Here is a 17,261-nt window from a genome sequence, read left to right on the forward strand (position 1 = left end):
AGGGAATCAAAGTGTTTTCTAAACAAAAGATGCAGACTGTTTTATTCTTTCATCTTGAGAAGTGAAGTTTAATTGTTGTTGCAAGTTATCGCCTGTTACATGTCAGGGTTCACTTCAGTTAACAGAGATGGACCACAGTCCCGGGTTAGCTATGCATTTTAAAACTTGCAGCATTTTTTTAATTAATGAAAGAAAAAAAAAAAACCTTACACATGCGCATCAACTTGAAAACAAAACAAACAAAAAAAAATCAAACACACACACAAACACACGCACAACCAGCATCAGGCCACAGCCCTTCCCACAAAATACAATCAGCTGTAGAACACCACCGCAAAAGCCCAGAAACATAGTGCATGACACAGAACAACTGAATTCACAATCCTGTGATGCGCCCAGTAGGAAACTCAAAAACCAAAAAAAAAGGGGAAAAAAAAGAATAATAATTATCAGGGGGGCAGGGGAAGGAAAAGTCACTTTTGAACAATTTAATCAAAACCACTCCCCTCCAAAAAATACATTTCTGAAGAGTTACTGTCAGATTTCACCTTCAACACGTTTTAATCAGAACAGCACAGGCATTAAATGTTACAGAAAAATGTAATAACGGCATCTTGCAATCTTATTCTTAATTCTTTTTTTTTTCTTTTTTATGAACTCGTCAGACTACACACAGATGTTTCCTGGTTGGAGAGTTATAGTTGAAGATGCTGTAGAACAACCCATGGTGGAGATCAGGAGCAGAGCTAATTTTGTCTGCCTGTATATGTATATATATATGTGTGTGTGTGTGTGTGTGTGTGTGTGTGTGTGTGTGTGTGTGTGTGTGTGTGTGTGTGTGTGTAGATTAGATTTTTTTGGGGGGGTGAGAGCCAGGGCTCTGATTAAACAGTGTCCCTAGTGGGTGAGGTGGGGGGCATGGAAAGGGTGTCTTCGAGGCGGAGGGCCATGCGGTGGCCAGCCTTCCACCACTCGTCTGCAGCGCCACCCCGCTCTGGAGCAGGGGGACAGCCAGTCCAGTGTGGGCGCTCAGCTGGATGCCATCAGGGCACAGAGTTCAACACATCCTGCAGGAATCCGTCAGGGTCTGGGATGTCCGAGAGCAGACCTGAGGAGGGGCATACACAACCGTGAGAATGCTGTCTGGTCACATGGCAAACAGGGAGACCGCATCCACCCCCCACATTATGTGCCTTAGACTCTCAAACATGTTCAGATTTATCTAAAACTCAGCCTTTTCTAGTTCAGAATTATCTCAAGGTCATTATTTTATTACAAATTTAGCAACAAAATATTATTACGAACAAACTTATGGTTTAATCCCTAATGCCAAAATACATGAATACATCCAACTCCTCTCGATTCTGAGGTGAGTTGATCAGAGAACTGTACTGCACGTCCACTGACCTACGACGTCCAGGAACTCTGAGAAGGATTCAGCGGGCATGAGCTCGTCCTGGAAGGCTCTCAGCACCCGCTCCGAGGCCTCGAAGATGGGCATGTCATTGTGCCGCACGTACTCCGCCAACGAGAAGGACCAGCCTCCCTCTGTGTTACTGGTCGCCACTTTCTGGAAGGGGGGAAAGGATAGAGAGAAATTGAGGAACAGTAAACATAAATATACACTCTCACACACACACACACACACACACACACACACACACACACACACAAAACAAACACATGCACGAAGACAAGCACACAACGCACATATGCATACATGAACAAACACACGCTCACACTTGCATTCAGGCCAGTTTCTTTACATTTCCATTCAAGGGGTTTGAACAGGAAAACGTCCATCATTCGTACTCTGTGGCTGGACTTTACACGGTAGACATATCCAGCTGAGAGGACGCTCTCTTACCCTGAACATGTCATAGATGAGATCCACCAGACCCCAGAACAGAAGTGGTGAGCGGTAAACTGCGTATTCCTTCACAGATTTGTCTGTGAGCCTAGGAGTAGGACATGGGGAAAAAAACAAGGTTAGCAAATGGTTTATTCAATTCTTTCCTTAAAGATTTCTTGTCATAACTTCAAATCCTCTAAAACATTCTTGCAGTCTCTGCTGAATTCCAAGAGTTTCACAGCATTCTGAAGGCGGCCTCATTTCCCCAGTGATTAAATGGTGCCTAATGAGCTTTAATGAACAGAGAGCCTGACGATGCTGCTGAGGCGCCTCCTTCGTGGAGGGGACAAACAACCCTAATGCAACCTGACAAGACAAACCAGCCTGCAGGCTTTCCTCATTAAGAACTGACCAGGCGCTGGTGCTCTGAAGTTAGAGAGCAAGTACACAAGTGTTTGGGACAGGCATAGACAGGGGGGGGGGGGGGGGTACTCATTTCTTTAGCCCGAGTTAGCGGGTCAACCACGATGTTCTTGGAACTGGTGGAAAACAAGAGGTTGTAAGTTTGTTTGTTTGTTATTAATTACCACAATTAGCTAGCAAAGCCTAGAGGGTTATCTCAACTTGTAAATAATATTCTCAAACTGTAAAATGTCACCTCAGGCTAGCCCCACTCTTGCCCCTGTCAAAGGCGGGGATCGTATCTGGTAATTTACGGTGACAGAGATAATTTCCAAACACTGTTAATGACCTAAGAATATATTAATCAAGTGCCTTGTATTAATAATTACTTTGTATGAATCATGTGCTTATGTAAGCAGGTACATGGCTTTTCTGTGTTCCTGTGTGTATGTGTAACTTTGATTATTAGCTACTGGCGCCACTTAGTCTGCATATGTGCAAGACCTACATGCATGAGGAAACCTCTTGTTTATGTTTAGGGGAGCTCAGAGGTGATAAGAAGGGTCGAACTGTGCTTGTTCAACCCCGCGTAAAACTGACATCCTTGAATCTAAGCAGCTGGGATGACACAAATGGACTTTTAGTGGAGCGTGGCTATTCTTGCTGACGTGATTGATTTATCAATTTATGGCGTCAGAGTTAGATAAATTAGATAAATCCTAAGTATATAACCCCTGTGCGATGTTAGTGAAATTGCTTCACTTTCATCCTTGGGCTGTGAGTGAGCCCGATTGCAATTGTTATTGAATAAATATACTGATCTACAACTCCGGAGTCCTGAGCTAACTTGAGTGTGACTTTTCACCTATCAGACGGTGAGACTGAGAGGACTGGCGATGGCGTGTGGGCCACTCACTTGTTGGCTCCGGTGGGCGAGACCTTGCGGGCGTGCGCGGCGGTGAGCAGGCGGCGCAGGAAGTCGAGGCGCGTGTCCCTCCAGCGCTCAGGCGGCAGGATGTGCATGGCCAGCACGGTGAAGTAGTGCGGCCCGTCCACCTCGTACGAGCTCTCCACCCACTTCTCACACGGCTGCTCCAAGAAGCTCTGCAGGTTCTTCTCCTCACGCGACGTGGCTCTGGTGCTGTGGGGCATGCAGTTATACACACAGAGAAAGAGAGAGACACACACAAACAGACAGACACACACACAAAGACACACACACAGACGCAGACAGGACACAGATACAGAGACACAAACATCCATAATGAAGTCTCACAATGTTCCAGCATATTTTTGGTATATTTTGTTTTGCCATCCTTGTCCAAGCCAAACCAGGAAAACAGCAAGGCAGCGATCAGCAGAGAGCCCCACTCTTGATATTGGAAATGCATGAGTATTGACAACCCCCCCGAGATGAATGACAGTATAAGCCACTGCCCTTAATGTCCCAAACCTGAGCCTGTGCCAACCATAAGCCATCCCCCAATCAGACTGGCTTTCTCAACGCTGCGCAGGCCAGTTTAGCGATGCTATCTGCACTGCACAACATCCTAGTCTCTCTTAAGTGATCTGTAATGTGCGTCATTACATTACTTGTATTGTTATAGTGTGCCTTTCCTAAGAGCAAGTGGCTGAGACGGTGATGGTAAAAGGTTTGTGTGTATGGACTGGAGTGTGTGTCCACGTACGTGTTGAGGACATAGAGCACTGTGTGGATGATGTAAGGGATGAGGTGGATGTTGCTCTCGCGGCCGCCGCCTCCCGTGTCCACGCTGAAGGACTGCTCCATGGCGAAGCGCAGGAACAGCAGCTTGGTGTCGTGGATGTTGAGCTGGTAGGTGGGCTCCCTCTGCCCTGTGCACTCCTGCAGATATGTGTTGTGCCTGCAGAATGAGAGAAAAGCCACAGTCCATGAGTGAAGTCACACACACACATACACACACTGTATCCCATATAATATTTTTTTTTTTTTTTTTTAAAGATTTATTAAAGCAGCAATAAGGAGTTCGGTTCCAAAACTAGCATGCTAACTACCTAAATGGCAGGCAACAACCACCAACATCCCAGTTGGCACTGATAGAAGCTTGCCAACACACTAACTGGTGTCTTTTGGCAGTATAGCTGGCAATGTCATGCTGTGAAAGCTTTTATTTCCAATTGCAAGGTGTTCCAGCCAGGAAACACAGAACTACATAGGGCATATCCTGGATGGCTAGTGGGAAAGACACAGGTGTTTATCTGTCCTTCACATGACCATATGCTATCAAAATTAATTTGAGGATGGTACCAAAACAAATTGCCTATAAAACCATACCTCAAATTGTTGCATAGTGTTACTTTAATAAAAAAAAATAACCCAAAAACCCCCTGCTTTACACCAAGACTGCTACTATGCATTAGCAGAAACAGTTGATCAATGATCAGCCACTAAATACTCATCACTAAGGGTTAAAGGTGTTCACCTGGCCAAGCAGGTGGCGAAGGCTGATTCGGGTACATGTGGCCCCCACACAGGGAGGAGCCCATTGCACTTGGTGTTGGCATTCTGTAGGGCGGCGCTCTCCCACTCCTCTCGCCCACGAGCCAGCCTACAAACAGAGAGAGAGAGAGAGAGAGAGAGAGAGATGGATGGATGAAAGAGGGAGAGAGATATAAAGAAAGAGTGTGGAAATGGAATGGAATGCAGAGAGAAAGAGATATGTAGTGAGAAAGGGAATGAAGATACGGGAGAAGTAGTCAGAGTTGGGAAAGGCAAACACTGACACGACAACAACTCATCCTGTGACAACTGTGAAAGTGTGTGTGTGAGTGTGTGAGTACCTGACAGCAGCGAGGTGACAGTCGTAGTGGACTATGTTAAAGTGCGAGACAGTGCTGTAGCCCTGCTGCTTGCGGGGCTTGTTTTCAGACTCCTCCAAGGCCACACGCTTGGTGAATGTATAAATCCCCAACACCTTGGTGGGCTGCGGAGGACACACATTTCAATAAATAAATAAATAAATACATCAATAAATAATAATAACAATAACACCCCCACCAGGTGCAGCGATTCTCACATGTCAACTTCACCAGCGGTAAGCCGTCAGGTGGATAAGTATACTACATATGATGCTTTCTTTTTTTCTAGGAATGTGATTTTTACAACCTCAAGTACATTTTACACTCTGCTGTAAATATTCAAGCCGGGAAACCCTGTTTGTTCCAAATGCATTTACCTGTAGAAAACAACACTAATTCCATCCCCTAAACCTTGCCATCTCCTGACCCACGAGTGCAGTAGTGTGTACCTGGAACTTGTAGCCCTCTCTGCAGATGCAGCAGGTCAGGCCTGGCTCCTCGATCAGCTCCTCCATCTGTTTCAGCAGCGACGTCTTGGTCACCACCTGGCCCTTCTCATTGGTCTGAGACAGAGACACACCACGGCAGCACAAGGGTTACTATCTGCTGCTGATTCGTATGCCTCCACATCTATATTACTACATTAAGAGGAACCAGTGTGGGGACCACATCTCATCTCATCTATTATGTATGACAAGCTCTTTATCTACTATGCATTAAGATGTGTTCTAATTTGAACAACTGCTATGGATTCTTGGACTGTGGTGTGGTTTGCTTTGGTATTGCAGCGACTAAAAGCTTCAGATAAATAATTTCCCCTTCTGCATTTGTTCTATTAGCGAGGTTTCTCTAAGTTCAGTCTATCTGTGGTAACAGACTTTGTCTATTGTACTGAGAAGCTGCTGCATGTTGATGCCCATGGTTCCTCCCGCAGCACGTACCGTCATTCCCAGGGTGCCGAGGGCCTTCTGCCTCATGGCCATCGCCATGCGCTTCTTCTCCGACCGGGTTTCTCGGCGGGCCGCGTCGATCTTCAGGTTCACATCCGCGTGCTCACGTAGTGCTTCCAGAAGGTTCTCTGCCAGAGTGCCGATGCCCTCGTCACTGGACACCTGCTCCAGCTTGTGGAGGTTGCTGATGGAGTCCGTTCCTATCAGCGACTGTGGGGACGGATCGTAAAGGGGCTCAGAGTCAGATCTCTTACCTAACACTAATGCATGTGAACTTACTAATGTCAAAAGTACAGTCTATGAAGGGCACAACTAAATCAATTGCATATGCAGGGTTTCAAGTCATTTCAGTAGGGCTGGACAACAGCATTACCTGTGTAGGGGGGTGTAGGGTGGCCAGACCACGGAGCAGTCTCAAGATGAAGGGCAAGGCAGGTCTGGACAAGAACTTCTTCCAAACGTCTGCATCCAAACTAGAAAAACAAATACATAGGACGGGTCAAACAGGAGGTCAAAGCAGAATATAGACAACAGAACAGATTTCTTGAAAGGTTTTTTTTTTTTTTTTTTCAAGCAGCGTACTTCTTGGCGCTGGGGATATGTTTCTTCATGTAGTCCAGGGCGCTTTGAGTGATTCCCTTCTGCAGGATCAGGTCCTTCAGCTGGTGGCCATTGCTGTTGTTCTTGATGCCAGCAGCGATCTTACAGAAGCAGTCCAGAAAGACCTTATCGTCCGCACTGTGCTCCTCATCATACCTAGATGACAAAAGGCACAGGTGAAAACATTACTCTGTTAATCCTCTATTAGTCCTATGCTGTCTACTTCAACATACTATCGTATTTTTAAATCAACCAATTAGCAGCGCTCAGTCATACTCTGTTAATACTTTATTACCTTTATAAAGTCTACTTCTTAGTTATAACATTCAAGTCTACCACTAACTATAATCCATAATTGTTATTCAAATTGTGTACTTCCAATTTATGAGGAGGGGACTGAAGACAGTCATTAGGACAGTCATAAGGAGGATTTAATGATTGAAATAGGTAGAGAGCCGAGTTGAGCATACTTGTCAAAACTGCAGCAGGGCTTAAAGCGTTCAACCAGAATGTGCATTTTCTCCAGCTCTCCGAAGGACAGGTAGGGGATGATGCGCAGGAGGCCCTGTAGGACGCTGGGGTTGGAGCGCACAAAGGGGGTGTTGATTTGGTCCAGCAACATCACCAGCTGGTCCTTATCTCCAGTCAGAAGCAGGTTACCCTGGAAGAGGAAAAAGTATTCATTAATGAAAAGATGATTTATTTATTTTTTTACTCCAATTTTTGCCCACATCATCTTACATGAATGCATTTTAGAACATGACTAGTCAATGCTGTGTCACTGAACACTGTGGGTGATGGAGATAATTTCCAAACACTGTTAATGACTTAAGAATATAATAATCAAGTGCTTTGTATTAATATATTCCTTGTATGAATCATGTGCTTATGAAAGCAGGAACATGGCTTTTCTGCGTGTGTGTAACTAAGATTATTAGGTGCCACTTAGTCTGCATATGTACAAGAGCATGTTTAGACCAGAAGTGATAAGAAGGGTCGAACTGTGCTTCTTCCGATCTTGCAAAACTTCCATCCTTGCCTCGGACGTGAGAAATCCACCACGTGATTATCCCTGCTGAACGCTCAACTTCTGTCTATATAAACCTTGTGCGATGTGTTTATCATTGCTTCACTTTCAGCCTTGTGCTGGGAGTGAGCCCGATTGCAATTGTTGTCTGTCTAATAAATATACTTATATGCAGCTCCGGAGTCCTGAGGTAACTAGGGTGAATTTTCACCTATCAGTGGGTCTGTCCGATAAGGAAAGCTACTGCCTGCTGCCTGACAACCTTCAGCTGTCTAACGAGTCAGTTGCCGTAGCAGGCACCATGTATGTAGCCTTCAAAATTTGGCCAAACTATGGTATCTGAGACGGCAGAATTTCATACAAATATTAGATTTGAATAAGCCTCGATGCCTTACTGCCACCAGATGCAGTCTCGGAAGGCAGAATTCTTTTCCGTTTTGGACAGACCCTGTGTGTGTGTCAACCTAAACCAAAAGCCTCTCTAGTTATGTGATGAAGAATGTTACTGGTTCCAGTCCAGACAGGACCGGACCGGGCCGGGCCCTCACCTTGTCTTCAGACAGCGTCTCTGCGTTGGCCTCATCCAGGATGATCTCCATGATGCTGAGGACCTGCTCGGCGATCGAGGCTCCACCGCTGTCCTTACTCTCCTGCTCCGCCACCAGTGCCTGGTCAAACACACACACGGGTGTTAAACTTACTTCATGAGACACATACCACCATACACCATTGCTTTTCCACTGCCTAATCTCATCTCATAATACATTTAAACACACACTGCAATCCAAAACTAACTATAAGCATCAAGGTATGCATTATCAGTATTTCATAACTGCAAGTAATGCGTAATCTAACAGATGAATAGTCTGAGTGAAGAGTGAATATAATGTGCGTACCAGGTTTAAAGTACCCAGCATGACATTCAGGGTGTTCATCTCTGGCCTGACCAGCTGCTGTCTGTTGATCTTCACCTTCACACAGTAGCTGAACAACTTCAGCAGCACCTGGGAATGAGAAGGAATCGGGTATTATTAACACCAGTCCTGGAAATATCGAGATTTCTAAATGTGCAACTTTCTTTTCCAAAGCATAAAACAGTGACTGCAGACAGTCCTGCCCTGTGGTACTCTACTCACAGTGAGCAGGTGTCTGCCCTGCTTGAAGTCCTTGATTCCAGACAGGCGACTGAGCATACACTCCAAACCTCCACACTGGGCCATCACCCCAGCCATCTTATACACCTCCTCCTCATCCTCCTCTTCATCTACAGGAAAACACAGACTTTTACAACCTTGGCCATAGTATTACATAGTGAAGTAAGATTTTTTCCCAGTTATTCAAAATTCTTTTTTTGTCTTATCATTGTCTTCTGGGTAAAGGAAGACCAAAACATGGCGCACCTGTGGAGTGTGTTAGTGTGTTAATGGCTGTGTTCTGAACCTCATACCTGTGGGAGTGTGTTAGTGTGTTACATGGCTGTGTTGTGAACCTCATACCTGTGGTGGAGTCCAGTGACTCAATGAACTCCTCCGTTGCATCTCCCAAGAGACCCCTCATTCTGTAAATGATCCTCATAGGCTCTCCCTGGAAGATGAACACACCAGTCTCATTCACGGCTTCTTATCAACATGAACACTGAAACTCTGGAAACTGTAAGCAAGGCTAACTGTATTAACCCTTAGAGCCTACCTCATTGGTGGGGCACCAGACCTTCTTGTAGACCTCAGCTACAGACAGGTCCAGGCTGATTATCTTGTTGTTCACAAGGAGCTGAAGGAGAAATTAGTTGATTAGTCAAGCACTTTTGAATACGTCCTTCTTATACATTTTCAGATAAGATTTTATTACTCTTATTGATTAATAGCTTCCATTAAAATTATTATCCGATTTAGGGCCACTGCTTGTGACTGATATCTTGAGGCCATTGAAAAAGAAAAATGTTCTTCTACATAAACCCCTTCATAAACCCACTCTGTAAGCCAACATCAGTAAAAGTGAACAGTAGTATTGTGAGTGGTGGTGTGGTGGTGACGCACCTCCATGCCGCTGTCGTCCTCCAGCAGGGCCACCAGGTCGCAGTCCTGGCAGATCTTGTTCTTGATGTCCCTCATGAGGGGCCCGATGCCCGGCTCGTTGCTGCTGTAGGGGTTGCCAGGCATGCGGCCCTGGAGGAAGTCCTCCTGCTGCGGGTCTTTCTCCAGCGTCACAAAGAACTCAGTCACCTCGTTCTCCTCCTGGCCAGGACAAAAGGACACAACAGCAGAAAAGAGACAAGAGGAGAGTCAAGTTACAGAAACAGGAAAACAACACTGACACACGTCTGAGCTTAGAAGGACTACTGAAAACACAACATACACACACGCCAGGCCAATCCAAACCCAGCGACCACTTCAGACACTGACTACCCTTATATTGCTTCTACTTATATGAGCTTTTGTCGAAGACTGCGCCATCTTGCACATTAACAGGCAGGGTGACTCACCGGATAGATGATGCTGCATAGTCTTTCAAAGATGAACACCGGCGTGCGGTAGTCATCCAGGTCGTAGCGCTTGGCAGTCTCAATGCACACCGCCATGAAAGCTTTCGTCTCCGACTCAGTCCCTGTTAAGACAAACGAGAAAACAAGCTTTAACCTTCTAGGCAATAACTTATGCTTGGAATATTTATAACTTCAAATAAATAAATAAATAAATAAAACTGTTGCCAAAGTGCATCACTGCTAATAAATTACTGTCGACCTCAAGGTGTAAGCTACAGTCTCATTAATAAAATCAGTGGCCTCTTGGACCACATTGTTATCTTATGGCTCCTAAATGTATTCAAGACTGAGCGTGACAGACCCCATTTAACACGTGCAACTCATAGCATATGACTAAACAGCCCAACTATTTCACCAGTAGAGCCAAGTCCTTTTTAAAGTAAAAAAAAACACCCAAAACAAATAAATAAAAACCCCAACACAAGCACGTCCCCGTCCTGCTGACCTGTGGTCATGTCCTCCAGCATCTCCAGCAGCATGTCCTGCGTCTCGTCGATGAGCTTGGTCCGCTGCACCACCAGCTTCCTCAGGCACAGGTAGCCGTTGAGCACCGTGCCCACCAGGCGGCTCTTGAAGTGCCGCTTGATCGACTCCACCTCCACGAAGGAGGACAGCAGCCCTGAGGAACACAAACACAGAACATCATTCAATCAATCATTCACTAAATCAATCGATCAATGCCAGTCAATCGATCTGATCTCAAAATTAAGCATGGACAGATGGAAACTCTTACTCCTGTTACAAGCAGGGGGAGTTACAGCAGCAGGCACACATAGTGTCTAGCAGATCAGGAACATACGACGTATGAACTTAATATTAAAACATCATTATCGAACATCACAAACCATTACCGCCATAAAGAGAGGATAAGAATCCTGCTAACGTACCGGTCAGACTCTTGAGTGCATAGCCCTGCTGGAGGTCTGTGCTCAGGGTAGCCTCCTCCAGAGCCAGCAGGTGGGCGATTTCCTGGAAGAAAGAACACGAAAGGAGCTCTAGCATCTGAGGTATTGCAGAGAACAGCGTTTTCAGCTGAGACCATCAATGGATTTGTGTGCTTGAGTACCTTGGTGATGAGGTTGCCAATATAGGGCAGAACTCCTCGAGCGGCCAGGTAGACCTTCCAGTGCGCCGGCTTGATGAGTTTCTGGTAGAGGGCCAGGTACTCCGCAGCACACTCCCCTGCTATGCTCAGCTCGTCTAGGTAGCTGTGCAGGACACAAGCACCAGAGGAGTATTACCCTCACACAATGGGAATGAACATACACTGCCAATACCTCCCACCCAATGATTTCTGTCTCAGTGAGATATCCTTATGCCACACAGACACACTCCTGGCCTTTTATACACCATGCCTGGGGGAATACACAATCTACCAAATGTATTATGGATCCTTCAGTAGAAGTAATCCTTTAGAATGAATGTTACCTTGTGAGGAGGTCCAGCACTTGCTGTTTGCGGCTGGGGATGGAGGTGAGGGCCTCCACGATGGTGCAGGCTGCCTGCCTCGCTGCCTGGGTGGCGGGGGTGAACAGCACCTGGATGAATGAAAGAAAGAAAGAGATACAACATGTGACCTACTGGCAGCTAACGTAATGCTAGCGTAAATGACCAGCTTAAATGCATTGCATGTAGATGCACACACCTGCAAGTTCATTAATTGAGTTTTAGTCATGTGCTTCTGTCGAGTATTAATTGAGCCTTATTGCCCTTTTTGTTTCCCTACGTCCCAGCATGCCTTTGTTGGATGTTTACCTGTCGCAGCCAGTTGTTGTGGCCCAGTTTGAGCAGGCGTGGGAAGAGGCTCTCGGACCGTGACCGGACGAACTGCTTCCATTTCCACACGTACTTCTCCATCAGGTACTGCCTCCGAAACTCCGTCTTGTTGGCAGGCTTGGAGACCGCCTCCTGACCTGTAATAAGGGCCACACGTGATTATGGTCATGTATTATGTCAAGCACATTTAAACAAAACAAAAAACATGATTTAAACCACTCAACATGAGAATTTCATAATTGGTCATTTTAGTTTTTAAGGGATTTCAGTCTTATTGGATATTTCTGGTCACGCAACAGTTTCTAATATCAAAGCTTTGAACTTCTGATGTACTAGACACTCTAAATTGCAGTGTAATACAGGGGCATCTAAATAAAGCCGGTGAAAAACAAATGATGTCCTTCAGCATGCACTTACATCTGGCTGGAAGGCACTTTTTCCAGGCCTCATAAGAGGCTTTGGGATCCTTTTTGAGCCACAGCTGGGCCTGTGCGTGGATCTCGTTGCTGTATGGCTTAACAGTGGTCAGGGATTCAACCGCAGCATCCTGGAGCACGATACACAGAGTTAGTGAACAGACCCACACTGGCAGTCACCTCTTACACAGTCAAACCACTTTTCATTGCCATGTAACTAGGAGATGCAAAGGTCGAATATCTTCTCTTCTTTTCCCATCTGGTACTTCAATTTATTTTTCCATGGCTTGCTTTTTATTGTAATCAGCTATTTCCACATTGTGTACAAATTGATGGATACCACAGCTCCAACTAAAACAGTAAGACGAATTGTTCCCACAGAAGCACTGGCACAACATGGTGCGAGGCAGACGCCAGTGACTGATGACCGCGGCGGCTCACCTTGTTCTTCTTGCTGGTGGGGCCGGGGGGTTTGATGAGTTTCTGGAGGATTCTGAGGCACATCAGAGTGATGTTCTCCACCACCACTGGGGTCTTAATGTTCACTGCCATCAGGAACAGACTGAGAGCTGTGCAAGCAGAGCAGAGGAGGAAGATGAGCTCACATGCTCAATACCCACACAGATACACACAACACACACAGAGCAATATCAATGTCTACTCTAGAAGCATGCAGAGGAAAAAAGAGCAGCTAAAAATATACAAAGACAAAAAAAAAAGTCTGGACATTTTACATACAACCGCATAAAACCCAACCAGAACTCACCACATCGCAGACGTAACTCCCAGCATCCTCCTTCCCTGGCAATGGAGTCCGTGAGGAGCAGCATCTCATACTGCAGACTGCTCACCTGCAGCACCACAACACCACACTACAGTTAGCATCCAGGGCTGAGACTTGATATAGACGTAATATAAGATTGATAATGATTGATTGATTATTATTGATAAGACATCTAGGCCACATACCAGATCTGGGTTGGCCCAGTGGCCCTTCAGAGCTGCTGACACTTTGGCGATGATGAGGTCGTTCATCTGCTGGGTGGCTTCAGGGTGATCTCTGCAGAGATGAACATCAAAACATCAAGCGGGCTCACAAACCCTCCCAGTAGTGCTTACGAAACATCATAGGGCACAACCACTGGAGGCATACACAGAACAAACTGCCAATGGACGCCTTCTTTAGAACCTCATCGGGGATCTCTCCTTAAATTTAATTTGACCATTTGCGCAGGCATATTCATCATCCAAATCTTCAAATCATCCAATCTTAATCTCTTTAATGACTTAATACTACACCAGATATATCATATGATTGAACAGGTGTGGTGTGGTAGACTGTCTCTCTCTCTCACCTGGTGAGCAGGCACACGAGCTGGCGCACCTCCTCCCGCATGTTGCTGGTGCCGCGGCGCAGGTTGTACTCGAAGAGCTCGCGGATGAGGCCCTGCAGCACCAGGATCTGGCGGATGGCAGGGTTTGTGGCGAGCGCGCGCAGCAGCGTGATGCAGTGGCCCGTGACGGCCGAGGCGCAGCCGTAGCACTTGTTGGACGAGGTGTGGCCGCAGCCCAGCACGGAGAGGGCGCGGTACTGGCTGGCCGTGAAGGTGGGCTGGTGGGCGCCTGAGCTGGAGCGGGAGGAGCGCGTGGCCGCCTCGCGCTGCTGCAGGTCGTACTCCAGCAGCTCCTTACGCGACGCCAGCACTTTCTGCACGAGGGAAGAACGACAAGAGAGAGAGAGAAAGAACAAGAAAAATAAATACAAAAAAGCAAACAAGGCAAAAAGAGAAAAATGGAAAGGCAGACAGACAGTCTTAGTTTATAGTGCTGCATAGCAATGTGAAGGTTTTTTTTTCCAAGACACATTCTTACTTATCCTTGGGCCTGTAAGTATTACTGGGCCATACCATGATGTTACGAACACATGAAGTGCCAGTAGGCTAATAGCATTAGGATACTCTAGGTTAGGACACTGGTCCTTTTCATCCTTTTCATTTTTCTATTGATAGTTTTATGAAGTAATTGAATAAAGAACATCTTTGGTGAATATTTAAGTTGGATTGGTATGGAAGCAGCACTAAGTAAGTGTAATCCTACCTGGATGATTTTGGAGAGCTCATCAAAGGAGGTTTTGCAGTCTCCGCTGTACTCCTGCGCCAGCTGCTGGATGTACCTGTTCACACTGGCAGTGGCGGTACCCAGCCCTGCACCCGCGCCCGTGTCGTCCTGAGGATACACACCACTGTCACACTCAAGTACGCGCACACACGCTGACAAACTAAGAAACGTCACGGCATTCATTATCAATTAGTATTGCCATCTCAGGTTTTCAATCAGTTAAGATAGTAGTAATAATGATAATAATATAAAGCTTCTAAGTTGTCATAGCAAAAATGTCACATTGAAATAGAATTATGAGAGAAAGAGGGGGAAAAACATCATGAGAAAGTATGCACTTTGAGTCATGCTGCGGGACCGGTCTGGGACCGATGTTCCTAGTGACCCACCTGTGGTTTCTCTGGGGCCGCCTCATTCACCTTGGACAGCAGGCTCTCTAGTTGAGGCCTGTGGCCCATGAGCTGGTGGTACACCCGGTCTGCCTTATCCAGCAGTGTGTTGATGTTGGTCACCGCCTGGCAGGGACACACACACGCGCACACACACACACACGCACACGCACACACGCACACGCACACACACACACACACAAACGGGAATAAGGGAGGTTAGGTTACCCATCCAGCTGAGGTAGGGTATTATTAAATCAGATCAGAACGGAGCAGCAGTGATACTCTATCAACCTGCTGTTGAACAACACTGAACGAATTAGCACAGATGGTCTAGTCAATGTTAAACAGTAGAGTGGGTGTGTTTTGGCTCATTGTGTGTATGTGATTGTCTGTGAGTGTGTATGAATTTGTCTCCACTGTTACACAAATGGACACAGATGCTCTAGTCTATGTTAATCAGCGAGGTGTGTGTGTGTGTGTGTGTGTGTGTGTATTTGCTCACCTTCTTCCTGTCCTCTTCATTCTCAATGGGATCCACGGCACAGCAGGGCTTGGCATACAGCATGAAGTCAAAGCGGGCGTACTTGCAGAAGCCGCAGGCATTGCACAGGAAGGGGTCCTTCTCATCGTAGTTTATGGATCTGGCAGAGGAGAGAATGGAGTTTACATCAGTCAGACATTGTAGGTAAAGGAAGTCATATCATTTTCTGTCTGAGGAAGGAGGGGTTCAAAATTGAATCTACTGAAGAATAAATGTAATTATATTTTTTATTAAAATGACAGAGGCCCTGTTGAGACTGATTACAAACTATAGCTATAACAAAGCGCTAACTCCACATACCTGCACTTGTGGCATTGGTACACGTTCTCTCCACAGTTGCCACAGACTCCAGGGTTAGCGGGCACAGACGCGCTGCAGCGAGGGCACTGTAGGGTCTCAGTGGAGGCCTGGTAGTTCTCATAGAAGTCTGAGAACTCGATCATCAGGTTGGACGCCACGATGGGCAGGGGCAGGTCGATCTTCACCTCCGTCTGCCCCGGGGTCAGCTGCACCTTCTTAGCCTTGTGCCAGCGAGCAGGCCTGAGAGAGAGAGAACCAAGACACGTTACTTGAATGTTGGTTTTTGACATTTTATGAATGAGTTTATGAAAATGATCATGCACCTGATTTTTCTAAAGAATATATGCACTGATAAATATCTGACTTAACATATTATAGCTTATGCTACCAAATCTACAATATTCACTATTTTACAAAGCAAGTCAAAAATGATTTACTGCGAGTAACAATTCACCAACCAAAACCTACACGTAAAAAATGTCAAATTAGAAGAGTCGCTGACAAATATGCACATTGAAATCCTTGAGCTGCAGCCACTCACTTGTTTTTCAGTTCCACGATGGCCTGCACGGTTCTGTTGTTGTAGTACAGGTTGATAGTGCGCACCATCTTGGTGCGTTTGAGATCGCCGATCTTCACCGTGACTTTGCTGATGGTGTGGCTCCCGATGAGCTTCACCACCTGCTGGGTGGTGGTGTACCGCGTGTCCACTTTAATTGATGACAGTTTGATGTTCTGGGGAACAACAGTGGCAAATATGTTTAAATCAGCGAACACTCTCAACATGATACCCAATGAAATTGCATCAGTCATAGAGTTGTCCATTCGGTGTCACTCACTGAGAAGGGCACTTCTGGGTTGTTGCAGACCAAGCAGGGATCGCTTTCCAGGAAAAATCCATCAAATTCTACCAGTCCAGACAGGGTGCTGTACAAAAACAAGACAGACAAACACATTAGACGGAATCCACTCTGATGTTATTTTAGTTAAGACAGAGGGCGGTCTTTGCAAATCTGGGCTTACTTGTAGATGTTGGAGTTGGGGTGATTGGTGAGGATGTGGTTTTGGGTTCGGAGAATTTCTACAGCCTTCTGTGAGTATTCCTTTAGCTGTCAAACAGACACAATTACAACCATGTCTTAAATGATGTAATGCACAGTTTTGTTATTGTCCATTTATGTCAAAGATATCAACATTAGTGTGTATAGACAGGATTGTCCATCAGAACAACATTGGACACAGAATGTTGTGAAGTGCCACGCACCTTTTTCTCTGTCTGCGGCGTCTTCAGGGAGAAGTAGCCGAGCAGGTCCACAAACTGGGCCGCCTTGCGTCCGTACGCGGGCAGCTCGGGCCATATGGCCCACATGAGGTCCAGAAGCAGCTCCTGCTGGGACTTACTGGAGTTTCTGCAGGAGGAAAGTTACAGGTTTTCTTCCTTTGTCAGAACCTGCTTTTAGTTTTTATTCCCATATTCCTTTAGGAGGAACAATAACATGGTGCACAG

At 46.0% G+C, this 17,261-nt stretch overlaps 1 protein-coding gene across 5 annotated transcripts in view; it reads right to left on the reverse strand.

Annotated features, from left to right (window-relative positions):
- Positions 1–44: 44 nt before the first annotated feature.
- ubr4 (ubiquitin protein ligase E3 component n-recognin 4) overlaps positions 45–17,261 on the reverse strand; it is a 51,380-nt gene continuing 34,163 nt past the window's right edge. For all 5 annotated transcript variants that reach the window (XM_031566684.2, XM_031566683.2, XM_031566682.2 and 2 more), the window contains 37 exons: positions 17,019–17,163; positions 16,778–16,863; positions 16,594–16,681; positions 16,296–16,489; positions 15,755–15,994; positions 15,416–15,554; positions 14,911–15,036; positions 14,501–14,629; positions 13,759–14,111; positions 13,373–13,463; positions 13,170–13,254; positions 12,845–12,972; positions 12,405–12,534; positions 11,967–12,124; positions 11,640–11,749; positions 11,278–11,419; positions 11,099–11,180; positions 10,657–10,830; positions 10,152–10,273; positions 9,706–9,903; positions 9,359–9,439; positions 9,166–9,253; positions 8,806–8,933; positions 8,566–8,673; positions 8,218–8,337; positions 7,113–7,303; positions 6,625–6,798; positions 6,416–6,515; positions 6,034–6,252; positions 5,542–5,655; positions 5,075–5,217; positions 4,717–4,842; positions 3,943–4,137; positions 3,171–3,395; positions 1,868–1,958; positions 1,408–1,570; positions 45–1,108 (listed from right to left, as the gene is read on the reverse strand). In XM_031566684.2, coding sequence (XP_031422544.1) covers positions 1,044–1,108; positions 1,408–1,570; positions 1,868–1,958; positions 3,171–3,395; positions 3,943–4,137; positions 4,717–4,842; positions 5,075–5,217; positions 5,542–5,655; positions 6,034–6,252; positions 6,416–6,515; positions 6,625–6,798; positions 7,113–7,303; positions 8,218–8,337; positions 8,566–8,673; positions 8,806–8,933; positions 9,166–9,253; positions 9,359–9,439; positions 9,706–9,903; positions 10,152–10,273; positions 10,657–10,830; positions 11,099–11,180; positions 11,278–11,419; positions 11,640–11,749; positions 11,967–12,124; positions 12,405–12,534; positions 12,845–12,972; positions 13,170–13,254; positions 13,373–13,463; positions 13,759–14,111; positions 14,501–14,629; positions 14,911–15,036; positions 15,416–15,554; positions 15,755–15,994; positions 16,296–16,489; positions 16,594–16,681; positions 16,778–16,863; positions 17,019–17,163 — 5,251 coding nt within the window. In that variant the 3' untranslated portion in view covers positions 45–1,043. The remainder of the gene's footprint in view (positions 1,109–1,407; positions 1,571–1,867; positions 1,959–3,170; positions 3,396–3,942; positions 4,138–4,716; positions 4,843–5,074; positions 5,218–5,541; positions 5,656–6,033; positions 6,253–6,415; positions 6,516–6,624; positions 6,799–7,112; positions 7,304–8,217; positions 8,338–8,565; positions 8,674–8,805; positions 8,934–9,165; positions 9,254–9,358; positions 9,440–9,705; positions 9,904–10,151; positions 10,274–10,656; positions 10,831–11,098; positions 11,181–11,277; positions 11,420–11,639; positions 11,750–11,966; positions 12,125–12,404; positions 12,535–12,844; positions 12,973–13,169; positions 13,255–13,372; positions 13,464–13,758; positions 14,112–14,500; positions 14,630–14,910; positions 15,037–15,415; positions 15,555–15,754; positions 15,995–16,295; positions 16,490–16,593; positions 16,682–16,777; positions 16,864–17,018; positions 17,164–17,261) is intronic.

This window comes from Clupea harengus, chromosome 4 (genome assembly GCF_900700415.2).
Source record: "Clupea harengus chromosome 4, Ch_v2.0.2, whole genome shotgun sequence".
Classification (NCBI taxonomy): domain Eukaryota; kingdom Metazoa; phylum Chordata; class Actinopteri; order Clupeiformes; family Clupeidae; genus Clupea; species Clupea harengus.